General features: G+C 41.6%; 1 protein-coding gene and 1 long non-coding RNA gene across 2 annotated transcripts in view; both read right to left on the bottom strand.

Annotated features, from left to right (window-relative positions):
- Positions 1 to 3,618: 3,618 nt before the first annotated feature.
- On the bottom strand, positions 3,619 to 5,954 carry LOC122560159 (transcription factor Sox-18B). Its single transcript, XM_043710491.2, has 2 exons — positions 5,566 to 5,954; positions 3,619 to 5,021 (listed from the first exon to the last, which is right to left on the bottom strand). The coding sequence occupies exons 1-2, from the start codon at positions 5,843 to 5,845 to the stop codon at positions 4,168 to 4,170; spliced, it is 1,134 nt and encodes a 377-aa protein (XP_043566426.2). The 5' UTR covers positions 5,846 to 5,954; the 3' UTR covers positions 3,619 to 4,167.
- A 10,842-nt stretch (positions 5,955 to 16,796) lies between these two features.
- LOC122560157 (uncharacterized) overlaps positions 16,797 to 23,317 on the bottom strand; it is a 129,411-nt gene continuing 122,890 nt past the window's right edge. Inside the window, exon 3 of the long non-coding RNA XR_015759562.1 lies at positions 16,797 to 18,006. This is a non-coding gene — a long non-coding RNA (uncharacterized LOC122560157). The remainder of the gene's footprint in view (positions 18,007 to 23,317) is intronic.

Consider the following 23,317-nt stretch of genomic DNA (forward strand, 5'->3'; position numbering starts at 1 on the left):
GAGAGATCTAATGCAAAACACTTAATGATGTTGGGCAGAAGCAAAATGCAATGGGCCAAAAAGATGACAAAGATGTGACCAGAGGAGATGTGAATGTCAGAATTCTGAACAGCTTCCATTAAAACAAAAAAAAAAGAAAAACAAGAGAAAAAGAATCAAACTCATCAAACAGAAACAAAATGGCAAGAACAATAATGGTCTAAAAATGTTGAATGCAGTGCTGAGTTCAAAAGGCTGTAAAATGGTTTATCATAAGATGAGGTGCTGTACCTTAAACTTCATTGGAACACTGTAGGATGCTAAAGTCAGAGTGAATGGATCATCAAAATTACAATCATTGATTCATGGCATTGAGTGTGGATCTCAGTATATTACAAATACCAATGGTTTGAAGAACACTGAATCATTTTAATGATCACAGACTCAGAATGTTAACTTAATTTTGCTCTCCCTAGACTCCGCCAGACTTGTTTGTCCATTTATAAAGGCAAATCAAGGCAGGACTTAAACACATAATGATAAGGTCCTAGGAAGCGTTGCTGAACAAAGAGACCATGGAGGGCAGGTTCATTGTTCCTTGAAAGTGGAGTCGCAGGTAGATAGGATAGTGAAGAAGATGTTTGGTATGCTTACCTTTAATAGTCAGATCAATGAGTATAGCAGTTGGAAGCTGGAAATGTGTTGCTGGAAAAGCGCAGCAGGTCAGGCAGCATCCAGGGAACAGGAGAATCGACGTTTCGGGCATAAGCCCTTCTTCAGGAATGAGGAAAGTTTGTCCAGCAGGCTAAGATAATTTTTGTAGAGGGAGAAAGAGAGCTTCTTCAAGGAAGGCATCCTTGTAAGAGGATTCGCAGTAGGTTGAAATCTTTGAGGAGAAAGTGAGGTCTGCAGATGCTGGAGATCAGAGATGGAAATGTGTTGCTGGAAAAGTGCAGCAGGTCAGGCAGCATCCAGGGAACAGGAGAATCGACGTTTCGGGCATAAGCCCTTCTTCAGGAATGAGGAAAGTTTGTCCAGCAGGCTAAGATAATCTTTGTAGAGGGAGGAAGAGAGCTTCTTCAAGGAAGGCATCCTTGTAAGAGGATTTGCAGTAGGTTGAAATCTTTGAGGAGAAAGTGAGGTCTGCAGATGCTGGAGATCAGAGCTGGAAGAAGGGCTTATGCCCGAAACGTCGATTCTCCTGTTCCCTGGATGCTGCCTGACCTGCTGCGCTTTTCCAGCAACACATTTCCAGCTCTGATCTCCAGCATCTGCGGACCTCACTTTCTCCTCAAAGATTTCAACCTACTGCGAATCCTCTTACAAGGATGCCTTCCTTGAAGAAGCTCTCTTCCTCCCTCTACAAAGATTATCTTAGCCTGCTGGACAAACTTTCCTCATTCCTGAAGAAGGGCTTATGCCCGAAACGTCGATTCTCCTGTTCCCTGGATGCTGCCTGACCTGCTGCGCTTTTCCAGCAACACATTTCCAGCTCTGATCCATAGCAGTTGGAAGGTCATGTTGTGGCTGCACAGGACACTGGTTAGGCCACTATTGGAATAACGTGTGTAATTCTGGTCTCCCTGCTATTGGAAGGATGTTGTGAAACTTGAAAGGGTTCAGAAAAGATTTACAAGGATGTAGCCAGGGTTGGAGCTACAGGGAAAAACTGAAAAGATTGGGGCTATTTTCCCTGGAGCATCAGAGGCTGAGGGGTGATCTTATAGAGGTTTATAAAATCATGAGAGGCATGAATAGGGTAAATAGATAAGGTATTTTCCCCATGGGTGAGGGAGTCCAAAATTAGAAATCAAAGGTTTAGGGTGAGAGGGGAAAGATTTAAAAGGCACCTTAGAGGCAACTGTTTCACATAGAGGGTGGTACATAGATGTAATGAGTTGCCAAAGATAGTGGTAGATGCTGGTACACTAATAACATTTAAGAGGCATTTGGATGGGTATATGAGTAGGAAGGGTTTAAGAGGGATATGGACCAAGTACTTGTAAATGATATTAGATTCATTTAAGATATTTGGTTGGCATGGACAAATGCGACCAAACGGTCTGTTTCTGTGTTGTATATCACTATGACTATTAATTCTTATTTTAGTTCCAAAAAAAATGAACTGTGCCATTTATATTTTCATAGCCAAAGTCCATTGAAAATTAGATCTATAAATGTAGCAGTTTGATTTCCAATATTATATGATGACAACATTAGAGCTGAATAGTCTATCTGCAGAAAGGAGAAAGTGGTGAACAAAACAATGTGCGAGTCACCGGTCTGAATGTTTGAAACCTCTCAAGAATATTACAATTTTGCTGGTGCTGACATTCAAAACTTCTCCGGTGAAGGGATTTCTGTATAGAATATAATTATACTTATTAAAAACACACGTGGTTAAAATAAGGAAAATGAATCATTTCCCATTTGAGCTTAAATTTCACTGTAGTATTTGGAAAGGTCTGATAATGATGCAGGTAAATGTATTGTGGCAGCATTGAGAACATAAGAAAGTTTGTGATGCTGACAGCATGCCCTCCTTTAAAAAATATGATTAAAATTAGATCCTAAGATGATTTTGATAAAAAGCACCATCCCTGGTTAGTTACTAAATTAATTCATTACTTTGCCATAATTATTTGGTTGTGTTCATCCTTCATACTTAGTGGGTGGCATGGTGGCACAGTGGTTAGCACTGCTACCTCACAGTGCTGGAGACCCAGGTTCAATGCCCACCTCAGGCGACTGTGTGGAGTTTGCACATTCTCCCCGTGTCTGCGTAGGTTTCCTTCCACAGTCCAAAAATGTGCAGGTCAGGTGAATTGGCTATGCTAAATTGCCCATAGTGTTAGGTGCAGGGGTAAACATAGGGGAATGGGCCTGGGTGGGTGCACTTCGGTGGGTCGGTCTGGACTTGTTGGGCCGAAGGGCCTGTTTCCACACTAAGTAACCAAATCTACTTGATTGAAAAATAAGGGTGTTGGAGTTAAAAAAAAAATTAAGGTATCTGTGTGTAAACAGCCTTTCACTGTGCGTCACAGTCATTGACCTGCAGCCACTTAGGGTGCTTGAAGCCAAGTTTTTGAACTAGATGTACATTTTGCAACTAGACCAAGTAATAGCTCTGTGACTTGGACTTAAGAACTGACTTCACGAGTCAACTCATCATTCCTTGAATGGAGAGCTAGCTACAAAGTGAAAAATTCCTATACACTTCATTTAAGATATCTGGTTGGCATGGACAAGTGGGACCAAAGGGTTTGTTCCTGCATTGTGTATCACTATGACTATTAAATTCCAAAGAAGTGCAACAATTGATGTAAAAAAAGTCTTAGTGAGTGAAAGTCATTCCAAAACCATACAGTGATTGGAGACATTCTTAGAGAATAAACTACAAAATGCTTGAACATAAAACTGGAACATAGGATAAAAGTCAATCCCAGTAAGGATACAGATTCTTAATTCCTTTGCAATACACGTTTCTAACAGATGCTAGAAAAAAAAGGAGTATGTAATGTAATGAGAAATGCATAAAAAAGTTTGCTATTTTCAAATAATCTATATTTGGCTCATGACATTATCTGAATTAGAACATAAAACAAATGAACTTTTAAAAAATGAAGTTACAAATTGAAATGTATTAAATAGAAGTTTTTATTAACAGATTTACAAAATGCAATTAAAACGGAATTCACTATTTACAGTAGTGTGAGCCTTCATTAAGATTATACATGTGTAAAAAAAGTTATCAAAGCACTAAAATAATATCGTGTATCTACAAAACGCTGAAAGCATAGTTCCAGAAAACCTCAACATTTACATTTTCTTTCGGATTTTTAAGCAAAAGTAGTCTGACCACATTGTTGTACGTGCTGCTACATAAGGCTTACAAAACAGGATATTCCACTTGGAATGATCCCTGACTAATACATTTCCGTTTTTAATACCAGTGTGTGTTTCCGACATCAAAAAGAAAATTCCATTTCATTTGTTTTTCCAACCAGTGATTTATCAATTTCTGGTTCACTTTATTTCCCGCTCGGCTAAAATCGGAAGCCAACCAGTGATTTCCGGATACTTGGGTTGAATTAGAAGCGTATATATGGCCGCAATAACAGTTTAAAATATTTGGTTTTAAAAAAAAAGAAAAAGAAAACACAATTACAGAGACTTAACCGCCTTGAATTAGCCAGAGAGGCAGGCACTGTAATAGACCGCATTACTGGCATCCGACAGTGCTGAAATGAAACTGCTCTCCTCACAAGACACACCTCTCGGGTTCAGTTTCGACAGAGAGACTTGAAAGGTTTGCCCAGGGGCATCCAGACGAGTCCTTGCTAGATTTAAGTATTGGTCGAACTCGCTCCGATCAACATCTGTCCAAAACTCAGTTGGAGCCAAGTGTTCCACGTTGTCGACGTGCTGTGCTTCAGGAGGAGGAGAGAGTTGTCCAAGGTGAGCTGCCGACGCCCCCTGGCCTGGGGGGCACAGCTGGCTGTAGTACAGATGCTGCGGATTCCGAACCAGTTCGGCCACATTGGCAGAGATTTGCTCGGAGTAGGACAGGCCGCCTGCTTTCTCGCGGCTGTAGTCTATGTGCTGATGCTGGTAGTTCCTGTAAGAGACGCTACAGTCTTCGTGCATGTGCGATGGAAAGAACACTGGGTCCAACACGTCCAAGGGGGACATCTCCGGTGTGGGCAGCCCATAGTTGTCGAACTCCGAGCCCATGCCGTGCAGCTCAGTGTAGTGACAGAGGGGAGGAAGTTGCTGTTGGCCTGAGTGTCTCCCTTCGTGCTGAGCCCTGGGGAAACTGTCGCCACAAACTCCCTGGCTGCCCCGGAGGCCAGAGCCGTGGGTCGGGGCCAGGTTGTGCGCCAGCAGATTGCTCTCGATTCGTTTGACTTTCTTGCTCTGCTTCTTCCGGCGAGGCCTGTATTTGTAGTTGGGATGGTCTTGTAGGTGCTGCACACGGAGTCTCTCAGCCTCTTCCACAAAGGGACGCTTCTCGTCAAAGGGGAGAGATTTCCACGACTGCCCTGCGAGGTCACAGACAGACACACATCAATTGGCACACAGTGAAATCTCAGAGAGCGGGGCACAACTCAACACACTGTCAAATTTAAAGTACTTTATTGTCAAATAAACAATTTGGGTGGGTCAGATGCTTCAACAAAGTTCATTCGAGAAAGAGATTTAATAAAATATTTTGGGAAAAGTCAAAGTTGTTTTGAATAGAAAAAGAACAAAATTACTGGAAAAGCTCTGGCGGCCTCTGGAGAAAGATCGGAGCTATCGGTTCAGGTCAAGTGACCCGTACTCTGTTTTGTGCAGACTTCAGTTTTTGAAACTTCTCGCACCAAAAACAAAAAAAAACCTGTGTCCAGAGTTTTTGAGGCATTCACACGTCAGTTACGAATTATATTAGCCAATCTTTTTGATTCCATGCCCTCATCTAGTCTAGATTCCTGAATGGACCATTATTAAATTGCACACATCTGCCGTTTTAGGTTTTAGTTTAGAAAAACTCATTCTCTCTCTCTGATGATATCATTACAAGAATTGAAAACGATTTCCACTTACCCAGCATTTTACTTAAGACTGCATTGTGCAGATCAGGGTTCTGTTGGGCCAGTCTTTTCCTTTCGTCTTTTGCCCAGACCATGAACGCGTTCATGGGACGTCGAATCCGTGACTCCCCCTCCGCCTTGCCGTCTGATTTAGCCGCGGGTTGAGCTGATGTAAGTCGGGTTTGAGAGGCAGGGCTCTGGGACTGAGCCCATGGAGAAACGGCCGTGTCCAAGCCAGAGCCCCCGGGCTGCGAATCCTCTACACCGCAGAAATCGGCCTCAGAAATACTCATTCCAGCCAAAACACTTTGATCTGACAGCTTATAGCCTGCTGCTTTCAAAAAACGGGCAGATTTCCCTGTCAGTCACAATTCGCGTTTAAATCTTGGTCAGAAACTTCTGTTCCTGGCGAACCCGTCGCAAGAGCAAATATACAGTAACAGCACCAATCAGGGGTTAGGAGGCGTCATTTCACCAATCACACCAAAAGAGAGGCGGGGATTTTAACCAACAAACCAATGATTTGCGCTTCGATATTCCTCAAGGTGGTTGCTTGAACAGTGAGATGATAGCGAACTCACAATGGGACAGTCTTAACACAACTGCTTTCAACGTCTGTCTGTGTGGGGTTTGCACATTCTCCCCGTGTCTGCGTGGGTTTCCTCCGGGTGCTCCGGTTTCCTCCCACAGCCCAAAAATGTGCAGGTCAGGTAAATTGGCCATAGTGTTAGGTGAAGGGGTAAATGCAGGGGAATGGGTCTGGGTCGGTGTGGACTTGTTGGGCCGAAGGGCTTGTTTCCACACTGTAAATAATCTAAGTAATCTAATCTAAAATAGTAACCCACCTTGAAATTGTTATCGAAGTGCTAGCTCTAAGTACTTGTCGAGATAAAACTATGAAAGTGTAAGTCACAGACCTGCTTCCACTCGTCCATAAGAAACATAGTTTTGACGAGAGACCGCAGGCTATCTAGGCTGAATATTTAAAAGACTCGAAGTCTAATCTAACTGTCCTAAACGCAGTAGAAATGGCCGTATGCTATTAACCTCGAGCTAATGCAGTAGAGTTGCATGCCAATTAAGGGATGGGTGAATATTTGATTGGAAACCGGGCTATACATGTTAAATTTTTTTTTTCTTCTCAAAGTGCACGAAATGTCCCTGTTTTGTTTTGGTTTTTTTTCCCCTTTTTTTTTCCTCTTTTTGTCCCCCTTAAACCCCACACTACCACCTAAGTGCGGTAGTGCTTATTTTATCCCCAGCACCCATGGTTGTGTGTGTGCAGGTGTGAGACACAGTGAGAGACACAAAGTGCACCAATCTTTATTCAATTTCCACCACCAGGAAGATAGGAAAACACCCGGGTGGCCAGTGACAAACACTGCCCTTCACATCAAGGGACAGTGCTGTGTGATCAAAACAGTGAAGGGGAGGGTAGGGACTAAATCAAAATAGAATTGGAGGGAGAAATGATGCACTCCACTCCCTGCGGCGCCCACCTCTCCCTGAACAACTCCAGGGTGTTGGTCGACACCGCGTGCTCCTTCTCCAAGGACACCCGGGCTCTAGCATAACCGCGGAAGAGGGGCAGGCAGCTATACATGTTAAATTTTTTTTTTTCTTTTTTTTTTCTTTTAGAGTTGGAACTTCACATTTCATTTTTTTTTTTCTCCTGGTTATTATTTCTTGTTTTTTTTTCCTTTTCTTTTTTAACCCCACACTACCACCTAAGTGCGGTAATGCTTATTTTATCCCCAGCACCCATGGTGTGTGTGTGCAGGTGTGAGACACAGTGAAAGACACAAAGTGCACCAATCTTTATTCAAATTCCACCACCAGAGAGATAGGAAAACACCCGGGTGGCCAGTGACAAGCACTGCCCCTCACATCAAAGGGCAGTGCTGTGTGATCAAAACAGTGAAGGGGAGGGGAGGGACTAAATCAAAATAGAATTGGAGGGAGAAATGATGCACTCCACTCCCTGCGGCGCCCACCTCTCCCTGAACAACTCCAGGGTGTTGGTCGACACCGCGTGCTCCTTCTCCAAGGACACCCGGGCTCTAGCATAACCGCGGAAGAGGGGCAGGCAGCTATACATGTTAAAAAGGTGAAGTCGCCATAGTCCTACTGGCTGCTCTCTCATTAGAGAGAGATAACTGATGTTGGTTTAACTGAGAACCACCACGCCTCAGGTGAGAAGACCACTGACAAGAGTCCTTCATAGTATGCTGTGCAGTAATTGAACTCACATTGGCATCACTCTGCATCACAAATCATAAAATATAGGAGCAGATTGAGGCCAAACAGCCCCAACAAGTCTGCCCCGTCATTCGGCCATGACTGATTTTCTCAGACCCATTCTCTTGCCTTCTCCCTGTAACCCTTGATCCCTTTACCAAATAAGAACTGTCTTCAATACATTTGAATAAACTTTGTAGCAATGGGTTCTACAGATTCAACATCTTCTACTGAAGAAATTCCTCCTCATCTCAGTTTTAAAGGCTTATCCCTTCACTCTGAGCCTGTGTCCTTGGGTCTTAATCTCTTTTACTAGTGGAAATATCTTCTCTACATGCACTCAATCCAGGGCTCTCAGCATTCTGAAAATTTCAATTGGAATCTCATTCACCCTTCTAAACTCCAAGTAGAGACCCAGAGTTGTTAACTGCTCCTCATATGACAAACTTTTCATCCCTGGGATTATTTTTGTGAACCTGCCTGGATCTCCTCCAATGACAGCACATCCTTCTTTTGATGAAGAACCCAAAAGTGCTCACAACAGTGCAAATGCAGTCTGGCCAGAGCCGTATACAGACTCAGCATTTTACTTCTGCTCTTATATTCTAGCATTCTAGCCTGAATGACCAGCTATCCAACCAAACATAGATTATACCTTTGACTAAGAAATAAAAGACAATCAAAAATCTTGATAAGCGAGCCTTGACTGTGGAGGTGCAATTTCAAGTAAGGCAACTTTTCAAGTATAATCCATATTCCAGAGTTTGACAGGCCTTAACATTTGGGAGTTGGCAGTGCAGAAACTTCTTTCAGTAAATTAAAAATGTTGGTTTGAATGCTTCCTCAGACAAATTGTAGGTCATTGGTAGAATAAATCAGAACCTTGATGGTATTTCCTCCAACTCTTCCTAATGTATTACTAAAGCTCCATGCACAATGCATTTACAAATGATTCACAAAAATGTCCATGGTGATTGGCAAGAGGTGCAATGGTAATATGAAGTAAAATGCTTTTACACAGAGTGTGAGCAGTTAGAGAATATAAGTGTAGTGGAGGAAAGTTTCTTTCAATTCTTGATTGCTCTTGAAAGAGAACTGCATCACCATCTCACTAGAACTAAATGCTAAAGTGAGGTGAATGGGACCAGGTGAATTGCTTTTGCAAAGAGATGGCATGAACATGACAAGCTGAGTGGCCTCCTGTGCTATAACCATTGTGTGATTCTACGTATCAGTGAATTTCTGCAGAACCATGCCTTAAATACTAAGAGCATTTGTTTTTGGCAATGTTGGAAAATGATCAGAATGTATGCAATCGCTGTGAACAAGGAGACAAGGCTTCAATTCCTTATAATTACCTATCATCCAACTATACATAGTGCTGCCCTGAAATGTTAGCTTAAATTAAACAACTCAAATCTTTAATTTGGGCTTGAAATGAAAAATAAACCAACTTAAAGGGAGCAATATTATAAACTGAGCTATTAGTCACACAGGTATATTGAGTATCAGAGTTAGGGGGTTAATCTTGCAGCTGTACAGGACATTAGTGAGGCTACTTTTGGAATATTGCATTCAATTCTAATATCCCAGCTATAGGAAGGATGTGTGAAACTTGAAAGGGTTCAGAAAAGATTTACAAGGATGTTGCCAGGGTTGGAGAGCTTGAGCTATGCGGAGAGGTTGAATAGGCTGGGGCTGTTTTCCCTGGAGTGTCGGAGGCTGATGGGTGATGTTATAGTGTAAAATCATGAGGGGCATGGATAGGTAAATAGACAAGGTCTTTTCTCTAGGATGGGGAGTCCAAAACTAGAGGGCATAGATTTAAGGTGAGAGGAGAAAGATTTAAAAGGGACATAAGGGGAATTTTTTTCATACAGAGGGTGGTGCATGTCGAGAACGAGCTGCCAGAGGAATTGGTGGAGGCTGGTACAACATTCAAGAGGAATCTGGATGGGTACATTAATAGGAAGAGTTTAGAGGGGATTTGGGTCAAATGCTGACAAATGGGACTAAATTAATTTCAGATATCTGGTCAGCATGGATGATTCCGACCGAAGGGTCTGTTTCTATGCTGTACAGCTCCATGACTCTATATATTGAATGTGGATCAAAGACACTTGTTACAATTTATATTTTCATCTTTAAATGTTCCCTTGTTCAAGAGAATTAAACATGTTACAAATATGTAACATGTTTGTATAAGTTGTATACAAACCTTCTATAAGTTGATATTTTAGTACAAGTATTTACTTCTCTAAATAGAGATAGTAAATACAAGAAACTATCTTGGTGAAATGTTGACAAACAAGCATGTTTAGCGACAGTTCAACCCGGCCCAAATACCTCAACATGGGTGTTTTGCATCACATATGCCTGAAGGAAGCTACGAATGATTGCTTAAGGCCAAAATAATGGTCATTTGGACAAATAAAGGGTAAATAAGAAAAGGCAGCATTGAACTGTTAAGAACAAGTTGTGTTTAACTTGCTGCAGTTTTATTTTTTGATGAAGTAACAGAGGATGATGAAGCAAATGCTTTGATGTGTTGTACATGGACTCCTGAAAGGAATTTAATATAATGTCACACAACAGATTTATAAGCAAAGTTCGAGCTTGTGGAGTAAAATATACAATAGCAACATCAATTGACTGAGAGTATGGGTTAACTAATACATGTTTCTTTTCAGGCTAAGGGAAGTTTTATAATGTAGTTCTCTAAGCATCAATGTTAGGACTCCTGCTCTTCCTGATGCATAGTTCAATGACCAATACCTTGGTGTACTTGGCACAGTTTCAACGTTTGCCGATGATACAAAACTTTGAAGTATTGCAAGAAGGATAATACAGAACTTCAAAAAGGACAAAGTTAATGCAGAAAAGTAGGAAGTGATTCATTTTAGTAGAAGGGAGAAATGGAGAGGCAATACTAAAGGATGTAATTCTAACAGGGGTGCAGGAATAGTGCAACTTATGTGTATATGTATATGAATTTTTGAGGGTGGCAGAACAGGTTGTGATTGACTAATAAAACATGTATCCTCTGTTTATTACTGGGGCATGAAATAAAAACATGAAGATGTTATGTTAAACATGTATAAAACACTGGTACAGCTTCAAGTGGAAATTTGCCTCTAGTTCTTTATATCACACATCAGGAAGGATCTGAAGTCTAAAAAATTAAAGATCTTACAGAGTGATCCAAAAAGATTCACAATATGGTTCCAGGGAGGAGAACTTCACTTACATAGATAAATTAGAAAACTTTCTACTCTGAGAAGATAAACTGAGAGGACATTGGTATTCAACTCATGGGAGATCTTTACGAAGTAGAGACAGAAAAAAAATTTCCCATTGTTGGAAGTATTGAGAACCAAAGCATATAAACATAAGATAATTGACAGATGAAACAATGACATCATGAGAAAATAAAAACATTTTTACACTGCAAGTGGTTAGGACCTGGAATGCAATGAATGAAAGTGTAGTGGAGGGAGATTCAATCAAGGTATTCAAAATGAAATTTGACTATTATCAGAAAAGGAAGAATGTGCAGTGGAGAAACGGTGTGGGAGAGGGACGAAGTGAATTGCTCCTTCAGAAAACCAGGCATGATGGGTTGAATGGCTTAGTTCTATGTTGCAGCCATTCTGTGATTCTTTAACATTGTTCTGTCATTTCAGTTTATCTTTAGAATAATTACCTTAGCTTTAAATGACAACAAATATTTGGGAAAAAAACTCATTATTTATATAATTGTAAGTTCAATGAGTTATTTGCTTCATTTGTTCTTTTATGCACTTTGACAATCACTTGCTTATTTCAAACGGCCTGTCCAAATGTCAACCCAGATGCCATGGAGACAGATCATTGAATAGCAGTGTGCAATGAAAGTGAGGACATCTATCCTCTGAAAATTACATTTAGTCCATTTGTAATGTATTTTTCCCATAAAATAACAGTAACTGAATTGGGGAATACAGATTTGTCAACTGACAATAAGATTTAGATGAAATGAATAAAATACATTTTTCTTATTTCCACAGTTGCTTGGTTAGAGTCATAGAGACATACTGCACGGAAACAGACCCTTCAGTCCAACTCAACCGCGCCAGATATCCTGAACTGATCTAGTCCCATTGGCCAGCATTTGGCCCATATTCCCTCTAAAACCTTTCTATTCATGCACCCATCAAGATGCCTTTTAAATGTTGTAATTGTAGCTGCCGTCATCACCTCCTCTTGCAGTTTGTTCCATATAAGCACTACTCTCTGAATGAAATAGTTGTCTCTCATGTTCTTTTAAAACTTTTCCTTTCACCTTCAACCTATGCCCTCTAGTTTTGGTCACCCATAACTTGGGAAAGAGGATGTCCTCCCTGCATTGTATTCTCTCTCCTTCACAACTCATTGTGTTGCTGAGAAATCCCTTGGCTTGTATCAGTCCTGGCTTGTAGCCTTTGGTTCTCCTCTTGAACTTGCACTTGAACTTCAGCTACCTGACATTTTGAGTACTCATTCCAGATTAGAGCTGCTTCCTCAAGCCCTGTGTTCCAACCTTGTGGAGTGGATAACCTCCAATAATACTCCGAGATATCCTGCTAACCTCCCACTCTTCATTAGAGGATTGCAGCTCTGCCTCAAGTTTGGCCAATGGGCCCCTGAGCTTCCAGATTTACTCCTGAAGACGCAGCATTCACCCGACTTTTTCTTTCCTGTGAACTTCCTGTAATTCTTGTTACCTAGCTATTCTGCTGAGGTGAGTCAGAATGAATCATAGTGAGACATTCTATTGTACCATATTAAACGTTGCTGTGGTTCTGTTCGCCGAGCTGGAAGTTTTTGTTGCAAACGTTTCGTCCCCTGTCGAGGTGACATCCTCAGTGACACCTAGACGGGGGACGAAACGTTTGCAACAAAAACTTCCAGCTCGGCGAACAGAACCACAGCAACGAGCACCCGAGCTACAAATCTTACAAACTTTGAACATATTAAACGTCCTTTTTATCGCCTATTTCTCTTTATTCATAGTTACAAATAAGTAAGCGTGCACAGATATAGATTCGCTTTAATATTTATAGGACGTTCACTGGACTGCGCAAATTGAGTAATTTGAATGTAGGGCTGGTTAACGATGTTGGCGTTGCGGGGTCCACTTCCCCCCCAAGCAATATATACTTTGGAAATGCAGACACTGTTAAGGTATTCGCTATGGCCATAGCCAGTTCGCACGGGGAAAGTCCCAGAAACAGCAATGAAACAGTAACTGGTTGAGTTGACCCGGACTTGATTGACGATCATTGGTTGTCAATTGGCACATAATGTCTTGCTGTCGTAATCTTTCACACACACTTAACAAGGCGTCTCTTTAACAGAGAGATAGAATTGCGTTTCCCGAGGACGATGAACTGGGAATATGCGCTCAAATCCTGTCAACAATTTAAAGCACAACTTTGTGACTCCATTGGGGGAGTACTACTCATCGAACCCGTGATGACAATTAACCATGTTATAAATTACAAATCTGACCTTGCGGTTAAATACTACTGTTCAGATAGACTTCTAAAAATGAAAATTGTTCCCTATGATGCCCAAGTAGTGTAATTTGTACATTTGGAATTCGCGACTTCCGTTTAAGGAAACACTGGTGCAAAATGCTGGTTTTCCATTTTTAACGTTTCCTGAATTTTGATAATTTGGAAATGTTCGTAGCGATTTTGATAAAACTGTTGACATGCCAATCGAAGGGACAGTTCATAGTTTTGATTGTTAATTCTTAAATCAGTTGATAGCACAGTCCCACCACAATGTCGTTTGATAAGAATTTGGTTTTGGGCAACGGCAGCGACTAATAGTTTCGAAATGTGTTACGGTTTGAAAGACGAAGAGACCTATTTACAAGAGCTCATTCGTCTTGCAAACGCTTAGGGCTGAGGTGTAAATTGGCTCTCAGATTTCTCAATCGTATTAAAAGTTGACAGTTATTATATTAGTGGTAAAAACTTCCGCCTACTTTTATCCCGGTTAATACTAAGTGATGAAACAAAATGGTTAAATTTCAAGCAGCTTTCCATATACTTTAAATTCAATCCAGAAAATGTCTTGCTGTTCCCATGATAGACCAGTAATCCGTATTTCTTCCGTTTTATTCCTGTTAATTTTTAAACATAAGTTCGGAAAACAAATACACCAGAAATTGTTAAATATTCGACTTAAATGACTAACGTGGGATTTCTATTATATTAGAAACACCAAATTTAATCAACCTCCCTGTTCCGTAAGACATAATCTTTATTCATATACATATGTACAAAGCAACCATCAATGCATTTAACATCACAGTTTAAGTAATTGAAATGAATAATTGCAAAGATGAAAACCAAATAATAAAGCATCTTCCGCCGTGCCTTTGTCTGTATCAGGGGTGCAATTATCTCCTTTTTGCAAACAATGGCTATAAATTGCAGTGTCACTCAGAACTGCGTGAAGAAATCTCAGAACTGATTGATAACTGCTGCGGTACACTGCTAATATTCAAGTTTAAGAAGCTTTACTCGAATCCGAACTGTGGATGAGACCGTGTCAGTGCAAGGAATTTTAAGCTGTAAACACAGTTTCGTATATTGGGTTGAAATGGCCCCGAGTTGTTTGGAATGGTGCTGGAGAATTTAATATATCAGTAATCGCCGCTTCTCACTTTATAATCATGGGCATCAAGTGAAAAATGCTTTGTTCTCCTGGCAACTAAATGTTGGATGCAGTTCCTGCAGTTCCAAGAAATGTTCAGAGCAAAGGGAGGGGCTGCTCCAATTCCACGTCAACATTGTGATATTGTGCCTGGTTACATTTAAAGTGAACTCACACATTATTTTCTTTAAATTAAGAACTCCGTCATCCTGACACAGTTTTAATCCACCCTCACCTACATTAACATCATAAAGAGAAGTACCTATAAAATTACAATTAATCCGCTTGGGTTGACCCACGGTAGTTTGCGTTCGTCAGAAAAAAAAACAATGCCCCCTACAACGATTATGTTATTCTATATTTTTCAGAACATAGTAAATGTTATTAAACCGAGTAGCTTCACGAGTTACTTTGGGAGTATTGTACCTCACCCTGAGATCTATCATTTTATCCATGTTTACATGGAATCTCACTTTATTTCTGACTCCACGCTCACTTTTATGTCAAGTGATATTGATTAATGCATGAATCTTCGACATAGTCGACCTTCGTATGAGTACATTTTAGCAAGAGTAGAAAATGGGCAGTACATTACATTTACACAACTCTTAATACGATTAACTATGAGATAGTGAACAAAAGGATGTTCCTTTTCAGTTTCTTGGCTTCCTTTGTACAGCTAATGACATCAGTTGTAGGCACCTGATTCCAAATCAGCACCGCAAACAACATGCAACAGAAAAATAGGCCATTTGGTCTGTGCTAAACCTTCTCTCATATCCATCTCCTTTTGACATTTTGTCCCGCCATTTTCTGTTCCTACGTGCTTGTTTCGTTTTGTTTTGAAATCAACTAAGCTATCTGTCAAAGCTCTCCTGTAGAGGTGAATTCCATATCCTACTCATTCTCAGTGCAAAGAAAAATCTCTATTCAGTATTTGATCTATACACCCACCTTTTATTCATGGTCTTGAGCCCATCATAAGACATAGGAACAGAAATTAGGCCATTCAGCCCGTCGAGGCTGCTCCACCATTTAATCATAGCTGATATGTTTCTCAACCCCATTCTCCTGCTTTCATCCCATAATCTTCGATCTCCTGAATAATCAGGAACCTATCTACCTCTGTCTTAAATGTACTCAATGATCTGGACTTCACAGTCTTCTGCGGCCACACTCTGACTGAAGAAGTTTCTCTTCATTCCTGTTCTAATGGCTCTTCCCTTTACTTGAAGGCTGTGCACTCAGGTCCTGGTCTCTCGTGCTAATGGAAACATCTTCCCAACATTCCCTATGTTCAGGCCATTCTGTATTCTGTAAATTTCAATTAGATCCCCCTCATATCCTTTTAAATTCCAATGAGTAAAAGACCCAGAGTCCTCAAAACTTCCTCATATGTTCAGGCTTTAATTCCTGGGATCATCCTTGTGAACCTACTGTGGACCTGTTCCAGGGCCAATACATCCTTCCTGAGGTGTGGAACCCAAAATTGCTCACAATACTCTAAATGTGGTCTGACCAGAGCCTTATAAAGCATCAAGAATACATCCCTGTTCAACCTGCAAGTTTGCCTTGAGAGAATCCTGGACTAGAACTTCCAAGTCCCTTTGCACTTCAGATTTCTGAATTTTCTCCCCATTTAGAAAATAGCATGTTGCTCTATTACTCCTAACAAAGAGCATGACCTCACACTTTCCCACGTTGTAATCCATCTGCCATTTCTTTGTCCACTCTCTGAACTTGTCTAAATTCTTCTGTAGCATGCCCACTCCTCAATACTATGTGTCCCTCCACCTATTTTTGTATCATCTGCAAACTTAGCCAGAATGCCCTTAGTTCCTTCATCTAGATCATTAATGTATAAAGTGAAAAGTTGTGGTCCCAACACTGACCCTTGCAGAACACCACTGGTCACCAGCTACCATCCTGAGAAGGACCCTTTTCTTCCCACTCTCTGCTTTCTGCCAGACAGCTAATCTTCCATCCATGCTAGTATCTTGTCTCTAACATCATGGGCCCTTATCTTACTCAGCAGCCTCCTGTACAGCATCTTGTCAAAGGGCTTCTGGAAGTCCAAGCGCGGTGGCACAGTGGTTAGCACTGTTGCCTCACAGCGCCAGGGACCTGAGTTCAATTCCCACCTCAGGCAACTGACTGTATGGAGTTTGCACAGTCTCCCCATGTCTGTGTGGGTTTCCTCTGGGTGCTCCAGTTTCCTCTCACAGTCCAAAAATGTGCAGGTTAGGTGGATTGGCCATGCTAAATTGCCTGTAGTGTTAGGTGAAGGAGTAAAATGTTGGGGAATTGGTCTGGGTGGGTTGCACTTCGGTGGGTCGGTGTGGACTTCTTGGGCCAAAGGGCCTGTTTCCACACTGTAAGTAATCTAATCAACATCCATTGGCTCTCCTTGGTCTAACCTGCTCTTTACCTCCTCAAAGAATTCTAACTGATTTTTCAGACATGACCTCACCTTGATGAAACCAAGTTAAAAATCACATAACACCAGGTTATAGTCCAACTGGTTTAATTGGAAACACACTAGCTTTTGGAGCGACGCTCCTTCATCAGGTGGTCGTGGAGTGCTCAATCCTAACACACAGAATTTATAGCAAAAAATTTACAGTGTGATGTAACTGAAATTATACATTGAAAAATTGATTGTCTGTTAAGCCTTTCATCTGTTAGAATACAGTGATAGTTTCACTTCTTTCATGTGTAAATCACAAAACCCTTTTTTTATTAAAAAGTTGCATTCTCGGGTTAGCTGTTAACAATGGTGATAGCTAGACAATATGTTGAAGGTGTTGGCCCCCTGTGTTCTCTGTCTATGCCATGATGTTTAGATTGATTCTAATCAAAAAAGTGAGATAACGGAGTTTTACATAAATTCATGCAGTTTTTGAGCTCAGAGTTCTACATGAATGCATGCAGTTTTTGAGCAAAGTACAATGTAACCCTGCGAGTACAAATTCACCCCACAAAATATATGTGTGCATGTGGGTCTTTGTCTGTCTGTCTGTGTGTCTGTCTGTCTGGGTTGGGGGTTGTGAGTGTGAGAAAGTGTATGTGTATGTGTAATGAGTGCAGTGTCTTAAGTCTGTGAGGGGGTGCATGTATGAGTGTGGGACTGTGTGTGTCTGTAAGGGTGTGTGTGGGTATCTGTGTGCGCAGGAGTGCCTGTGTGTGTGTGAGAGTGTGTGTGTAGGCGGAGTATCTGTGTGTGTGTGTAAAGTGTAATGGTGGTCACCTGTAATGCGACATGAACCCAAGGTCCAGGTTGAAGCCCTCCCTATGGGTACCGAACTTAGCTATCAGCCTCTGCTCAGCCACTTTTCTCTGCTGCCTGTCCCGAAGTCCACCTTGGAGGATGGTCACCCGAAGGTCCGAGGCTGAATGTCCTGGACCACTGAAGTGTTCCCCAACTGGGAGGGAACCCTCCTGTCTGTTGATTGTTGTGCGGTGCCCATTCATCCGTTGTCGTAGCCTTTGCTCGGTTTCCCCAATGTACCATGCCTCCAGGCATCCTTGCCTGCAACGTATAAGATAGATAACATTGGCTGAGTAGCATGAGTACCTGCCATGTACAAGGTGGAAGGTGTCCCCACGCGTAATGGTGGTATCTATGTCCACACTCTGACACGTCTTGCAGCGCCTACCCCGTGACAGGGTTGTATGGAGCCAGGCTGACTTTGTCCTATTTTACCATGCACTTCCAAGCATTCAGAAATCTCACCCTTCACGATGGATTCCAGGATTTTACCAATGACCAAGCACGGACTAATTGGCCTGTAATTTCCTATCTTTTGGAATGAGCTGCCAGAGGAAGTGGTGGAGGCTGGTACAATTACAATATTTAAAAGGCATCTGGATAAGTATATGAACAGGAAGGATTTAGAGGGAATTGGGTAAGTGCTGGCAAATGGGACTAGATTAATTTTGAATATCTGTTCAGCATGGATGAGTTGAACCGAAGGGTCTGTTTCCGTGCTGTACATATGTATGACTCTATTCCCTTCCTAAACATGGATGGGGGGTTACATTAGCAATTTTCCAGTCCTCTGGGATCCTCCCTGATTCCATTAATTTCTGGAAGATTACCACTAACGCCTCCACTATATCTTAAGCTATCTCCTTCAGAACTCTATGGTGTAGTCTACTTGTCCAGGTGATTTATCCACTTTTAGACCTTCCAGATTTTCTAGCACCGTCTCCTTGATGATGGTTATTATATTCACTTCTGCCCCCATCTCTCTTGAACTTTTGGGATGATATTCATGTCTCCCACCGTGAAGGCTGACACAAAGTTCTTGTTCAGTTCCTTTTTTCCCCATTACTACTTCTCCAGTGTCATTTTCCGGTGGCCCAATGTCTGCTTTGCCTCTCTTTTGCCTTTTATATAGCTAAAGAAACTCTTGTAATCTTCTTTTATGTTACCATCTAGTTTACCCTCATATTTGATTTTCTCCCTTCGTATTTTTTTTCTCGTTGTCCTCTGTTGTAGGCTTCCCAATCCTTTGGCTTCCCACTGCTCTTTGCCACATTATATGCTTTCTCTTTTGCTTTTATGCTGTCCCTGTCTTCCCCTGTCAGCCATGGTTGCCTCACCCTCCCTTCAGTATGCTTCTTTGTCTGAGGGATGAATTTTTGCTGTGTCTCCCAAATTTCTCTCAAACTCCTGCCATTGCAGTTCCACTGTCTTTGCTGCTAGGCTCCTCTCCAAGTCAATTCCGGTCACGGCCATGGATACTTCCTGGTTACGAATGATCACAACATTCAGTTGAATTAAAATGCAAATGTAGGATTCTCTTATGCTCCTGTCTTTTGAATACATGTAGTGATTTCCTGGTCCAGATAGACTTAAAAAGTCACGTGAACTTTTCAAATCTGCATGGACTTAACCATGGAGTTTTCCTGTACAGTAACAAACCGAAAAATTGTAAAAATGTTTTCGAGGTTTCCCAATGGAAATTTCATTTTACTCCAGGGATGGGTTAGGTTCCAACTACAGTGTCATGTAGCAATTGGCTTCCAACACAATGCAGAAATAGTTTTTGAGGGGCTGCTATAAATTTACAGCTGGAAAACTTTGGTAGCGGATTTGTATACAGGAGCAGGGACACCTTGCTACAATTGTACAGGTCTTTGGTGAGATCGGAACTGGATTACTGTGTGTAGATTTTGGTCTCCTTGTCTAAGGAAGGATATTCTGCCTGTGGAAGGAGTGCAACAAAGGTTATTAGATGGATTCCCCTAATTGTCAGAGGGAAATTGAGAAAAACTTGTAAGGAGATCTCAGCTATCTGTAAGAATAATAGGGTGGTTATGGTAGGGGATTTTAACTTTCTGAACATAGACTGGTACTGCCATAGTGTTAAGGGTTTAGATGGAGAGGAATTTGTTAAATGTGTACAAGAAAATTTTATGATTCAGTCTGTGGATGTACTTACTACAGAAGGTGCAAAACTTGACCTACTTTTGGGAAATAAGGGAGGGCAGGTGACTGAGTTGTCAGTGAGGGAGTAATTTGGGGCCAGCAACCATAATTCTATTAGATTTAAAATAGTGATGGAAAAGGATAGACCAGATCTAAAAGTTAAAGCTCCAAATTGGAGGAAGGCCAATTTTAACGGTACTAGCAAAGAACTTTCAAAAGCTGATTGAGGGCAGATGTTCACAGGTAAAGGGACGGCTGGAAAATGGGAAGCCTTCAGAAATGAGATAACGAGAATTCAGAGAAAGTATATTCCTGTCAGGGTGAAAGGAAAGGCTGGTAGGTATAGGGAATGTTGGATGACTAAAGAAATTGAGGGTTTGGTTAATAAAAAGAAGGAAGCATATGTAAGGTATAGGCAGGATAGATTGAGTGAATCCTTAAAAGAAAATAAAGACAGTAGGAGTATACTTAAGAGGGAAATCAGGAGGGCAAAAAGGGGACATGAAATAGCTTTGGCAAATAGAGTTAAGGAGAATCCAAAGGGTTTTTACAAATACATTAAGGACAAAAGGGTAACTAGGGAGAGAATAGGGCCCCTCAAAGATCAGCAAGGCGGCCTTTGTGTGGAGCCGCAGAAAATGGGGGAGATACTAAACGAGTATTTTGCATCAGTATTTACTGTGGAAAAGGACATGGAAGATATAGAAAATAGCAAAATAGATGGTAACGCCTTGCAAAATGTCCATATTACAGAGGAGGAAGTGCTGAATGTCTTGAAATGCATAAAGGAGGATAAATCCCCAGGATCTGATCAAGTGTACCCTAGAATTCTGTGGGAAGCTAGAGAAGTGATTGCTGGGCCTCTTGTTGAGATATTTTTTATCATCAATAGTCACAGGTTAGGAGGCGGAAGACTGGAGTTTGGCTAATGTGGTGCCACTGTTTAAGAAGGATGGTAAGGACAAGCCAGGGAACTATAGACCAGTGAGCCTGACATCGGTGGTGGGCAAGTTGTTGGAGGGAATCCCGAGGGACAGGATGTACATGTATTTGGAAAGGCAAGGACGGATTAGGGATAGTCAACATGGCTTTGTACATGGGAAATCATGTCTCACAAACTTGATTGAGTTTTTTGAAGAGGATTGATAAGGGCAGAGCAGTAGACATGATCTATATGGACTTCAGTAAGGTGTTTGACAAGGTTTCCATGTGAGACTGATTAGCAAGGTTAGATCTCACGGAATACAAGGAGAACTAGCCATTTGGATACAGAACTGGCTCAAATGCAGAAGACAGATGGTGGTGGTGGAGGGTTGTTTTTCAGACTGGAGGCTTGTGACCAGTGGAGTGCCACAAGGATCGTTTCCATGGGAGACTGATTAGCAAGGTTAGATCTCACGGAATACAAGGAGAACTAGCCATTTGGATACAGAACTGGCTCAAATGCAGAAGACAGAGGGTGGTGGTGGAGGGTTGTTTTTCAGACTGGAGGCTTGTGACCAGTGGAGTGCCACAAGGACCGTTGCTGAGTCCTCTACTTTTTGTCATTTACATAAATGATTTGGATGCGAGCATAAGAGGTACAGTTACTAAGTTTGCAGATGACACCAAAATTGGAGGCGTAGTGGACAGTGAAGAAGGTTACCTCGAATTACAACAGGATCTTGACCAGATGAGCCAATGGGCTGAGAAGTGGCAGATGGAGTTTAATTCAGATAAATGCGAGGTGCTGCATTTTGGGAAAGCAAATCTTAGCAGGACTTATACACTTAATGGTAAGGTCCTAAGGAGTATTGCTGAACAAAGAGACCTTGGAGTGCAGGTGTATAGCTCCTTGAAAGTGGAGTCACAGGTAGATAGGATAGTGAAGAAGGCGTTTGGTATGCTTTCCTTTATTGGTCAAAGTATTGAGTACAGGAGTTAGGAGGCTATACAGGACATTGGTTAGGCCACTGTTGGAATATTGCGTACAATTCTGGTCTCCTTCCTACTGGAAAGATGTTGTGAAACTTGAAAGGGTTCAGAAAAGATTTGCAAGGATGTTGTCAGGGTTGGAGGATCTGAGCTATAGGAAGAGGCTGAACAGGCTGAGGGCTGTCTTTGTAGAGATTTACAAAATTATGAGGGACATGGATAGGGTAAATAGGCAAAGTCTTTTCCCTGGGGTGGGGGAGTCCAGAACTAGAAGACATAGGTTTAGGGAGAGAGGGGAAAGATATAAAAGGGACCTAAGGGGCAACTTTTTCACACAGAGGGTGGTACGTGTATGGAATGAGCTGCCAAAGGAAGTGATGGAGACTGGTACAATTGCAAGATTTAAAAGGCATTTGGATGGGTATATGAATAGGAAGGGTTAGGAGGGATATAGGCTGGTGCTGGCAGGTTGGACTAGATTGGATTGGAATATCTGATCGACATGGACGGGTTGGACCAAAGGGTCTATTTTCCTGCTGTACATCTCTATGACTCTTATGACTCTATGATTCCTGGAATGGTAGGACTGACGTATGAAGAGAGACTGGATCAATTAGAACTATACTCACTTGTTAAAAATCACACAACACTAGGTTATAATCCAACAGGTTTAATTGGAAGCACACTAGCTTTCGGAGCGACGCTCCTTCGTCAGGTGATTGTGGAGGGCTCGATCGTAACACAGAAATCACCTGATGAAGGAGCGTCGCTCCGAAAGTTAGTGTGCTTCCAATTAAACCTGTTGGATTATAACGTGGTGTTGTGTGATTTTTCACTTTGTAACCCCAGTCCAACACCGGCATCTCCGAATCATATATTCTCTTGAGTTAAGAATGAGGGGTGATCTCATAGAAATCTGGAAAATTTTAACAGGACTAGACAGGATAAATGTGGGAAGGATGTTTCTATAGACTGGGGAGTCCAGAACAAAGGGTCACAGGCTAAGGATATGGGGTAGGCCATTTAGGACTGAAATTGAGAAGAAATTCCTACACCCAGACAGTGATAAACCTGTGGAAATCTTTGCTACAGAAAGTGGTTGAAGCCAAAACATTGAATATTTTCAAGGATTTAACACCTTCTTCAGGTTAAAGAGATCAAAGGGTCTGTAGCAAAAGTGGGAATGGAGACTGAGTTGGATGATCAGACATTGTCATATTCTATGGTTGAGCAGGCCCAAAGGGCTGGTTGGCTTATTCCTGTACTTATTTTCTATGTTTCTATGTAAACCTTCAGTCCCTGGCGCTAGAAACATTATGGTAGGCCAAATGCATTATGAAATTGTCAATGCAAAGAAATTGATGCATATTTCTAATGAGCTTTTATTCCACGAGTCTGAACACTGCAGGCTCTGAAAATGATCCAAATGCGTGACTCAGTGCTCAAACAGGACAGGTTGAACCATAACAGCACCACACACCAACACAAGTTT

This window comes from Chiloscyllium plagiosum, unplaced genomic scaffold (genome assembly GCF_037043375.1).
Source record: "Chiloscyllium plagiosum isolate Xiang-an unplaced genomic scaffold, Cpla_swu_hap1 HiC_scaffold_15, whole genome shotgun sequence".
NCBI classification, from domain to species: Eukaryota; Metazoa; Chordata; class Chondrichthyes; order Orectolobiformes; family Hemiscylliidae; genus Chiloscyllium; species Chiloscyllium plagiosum.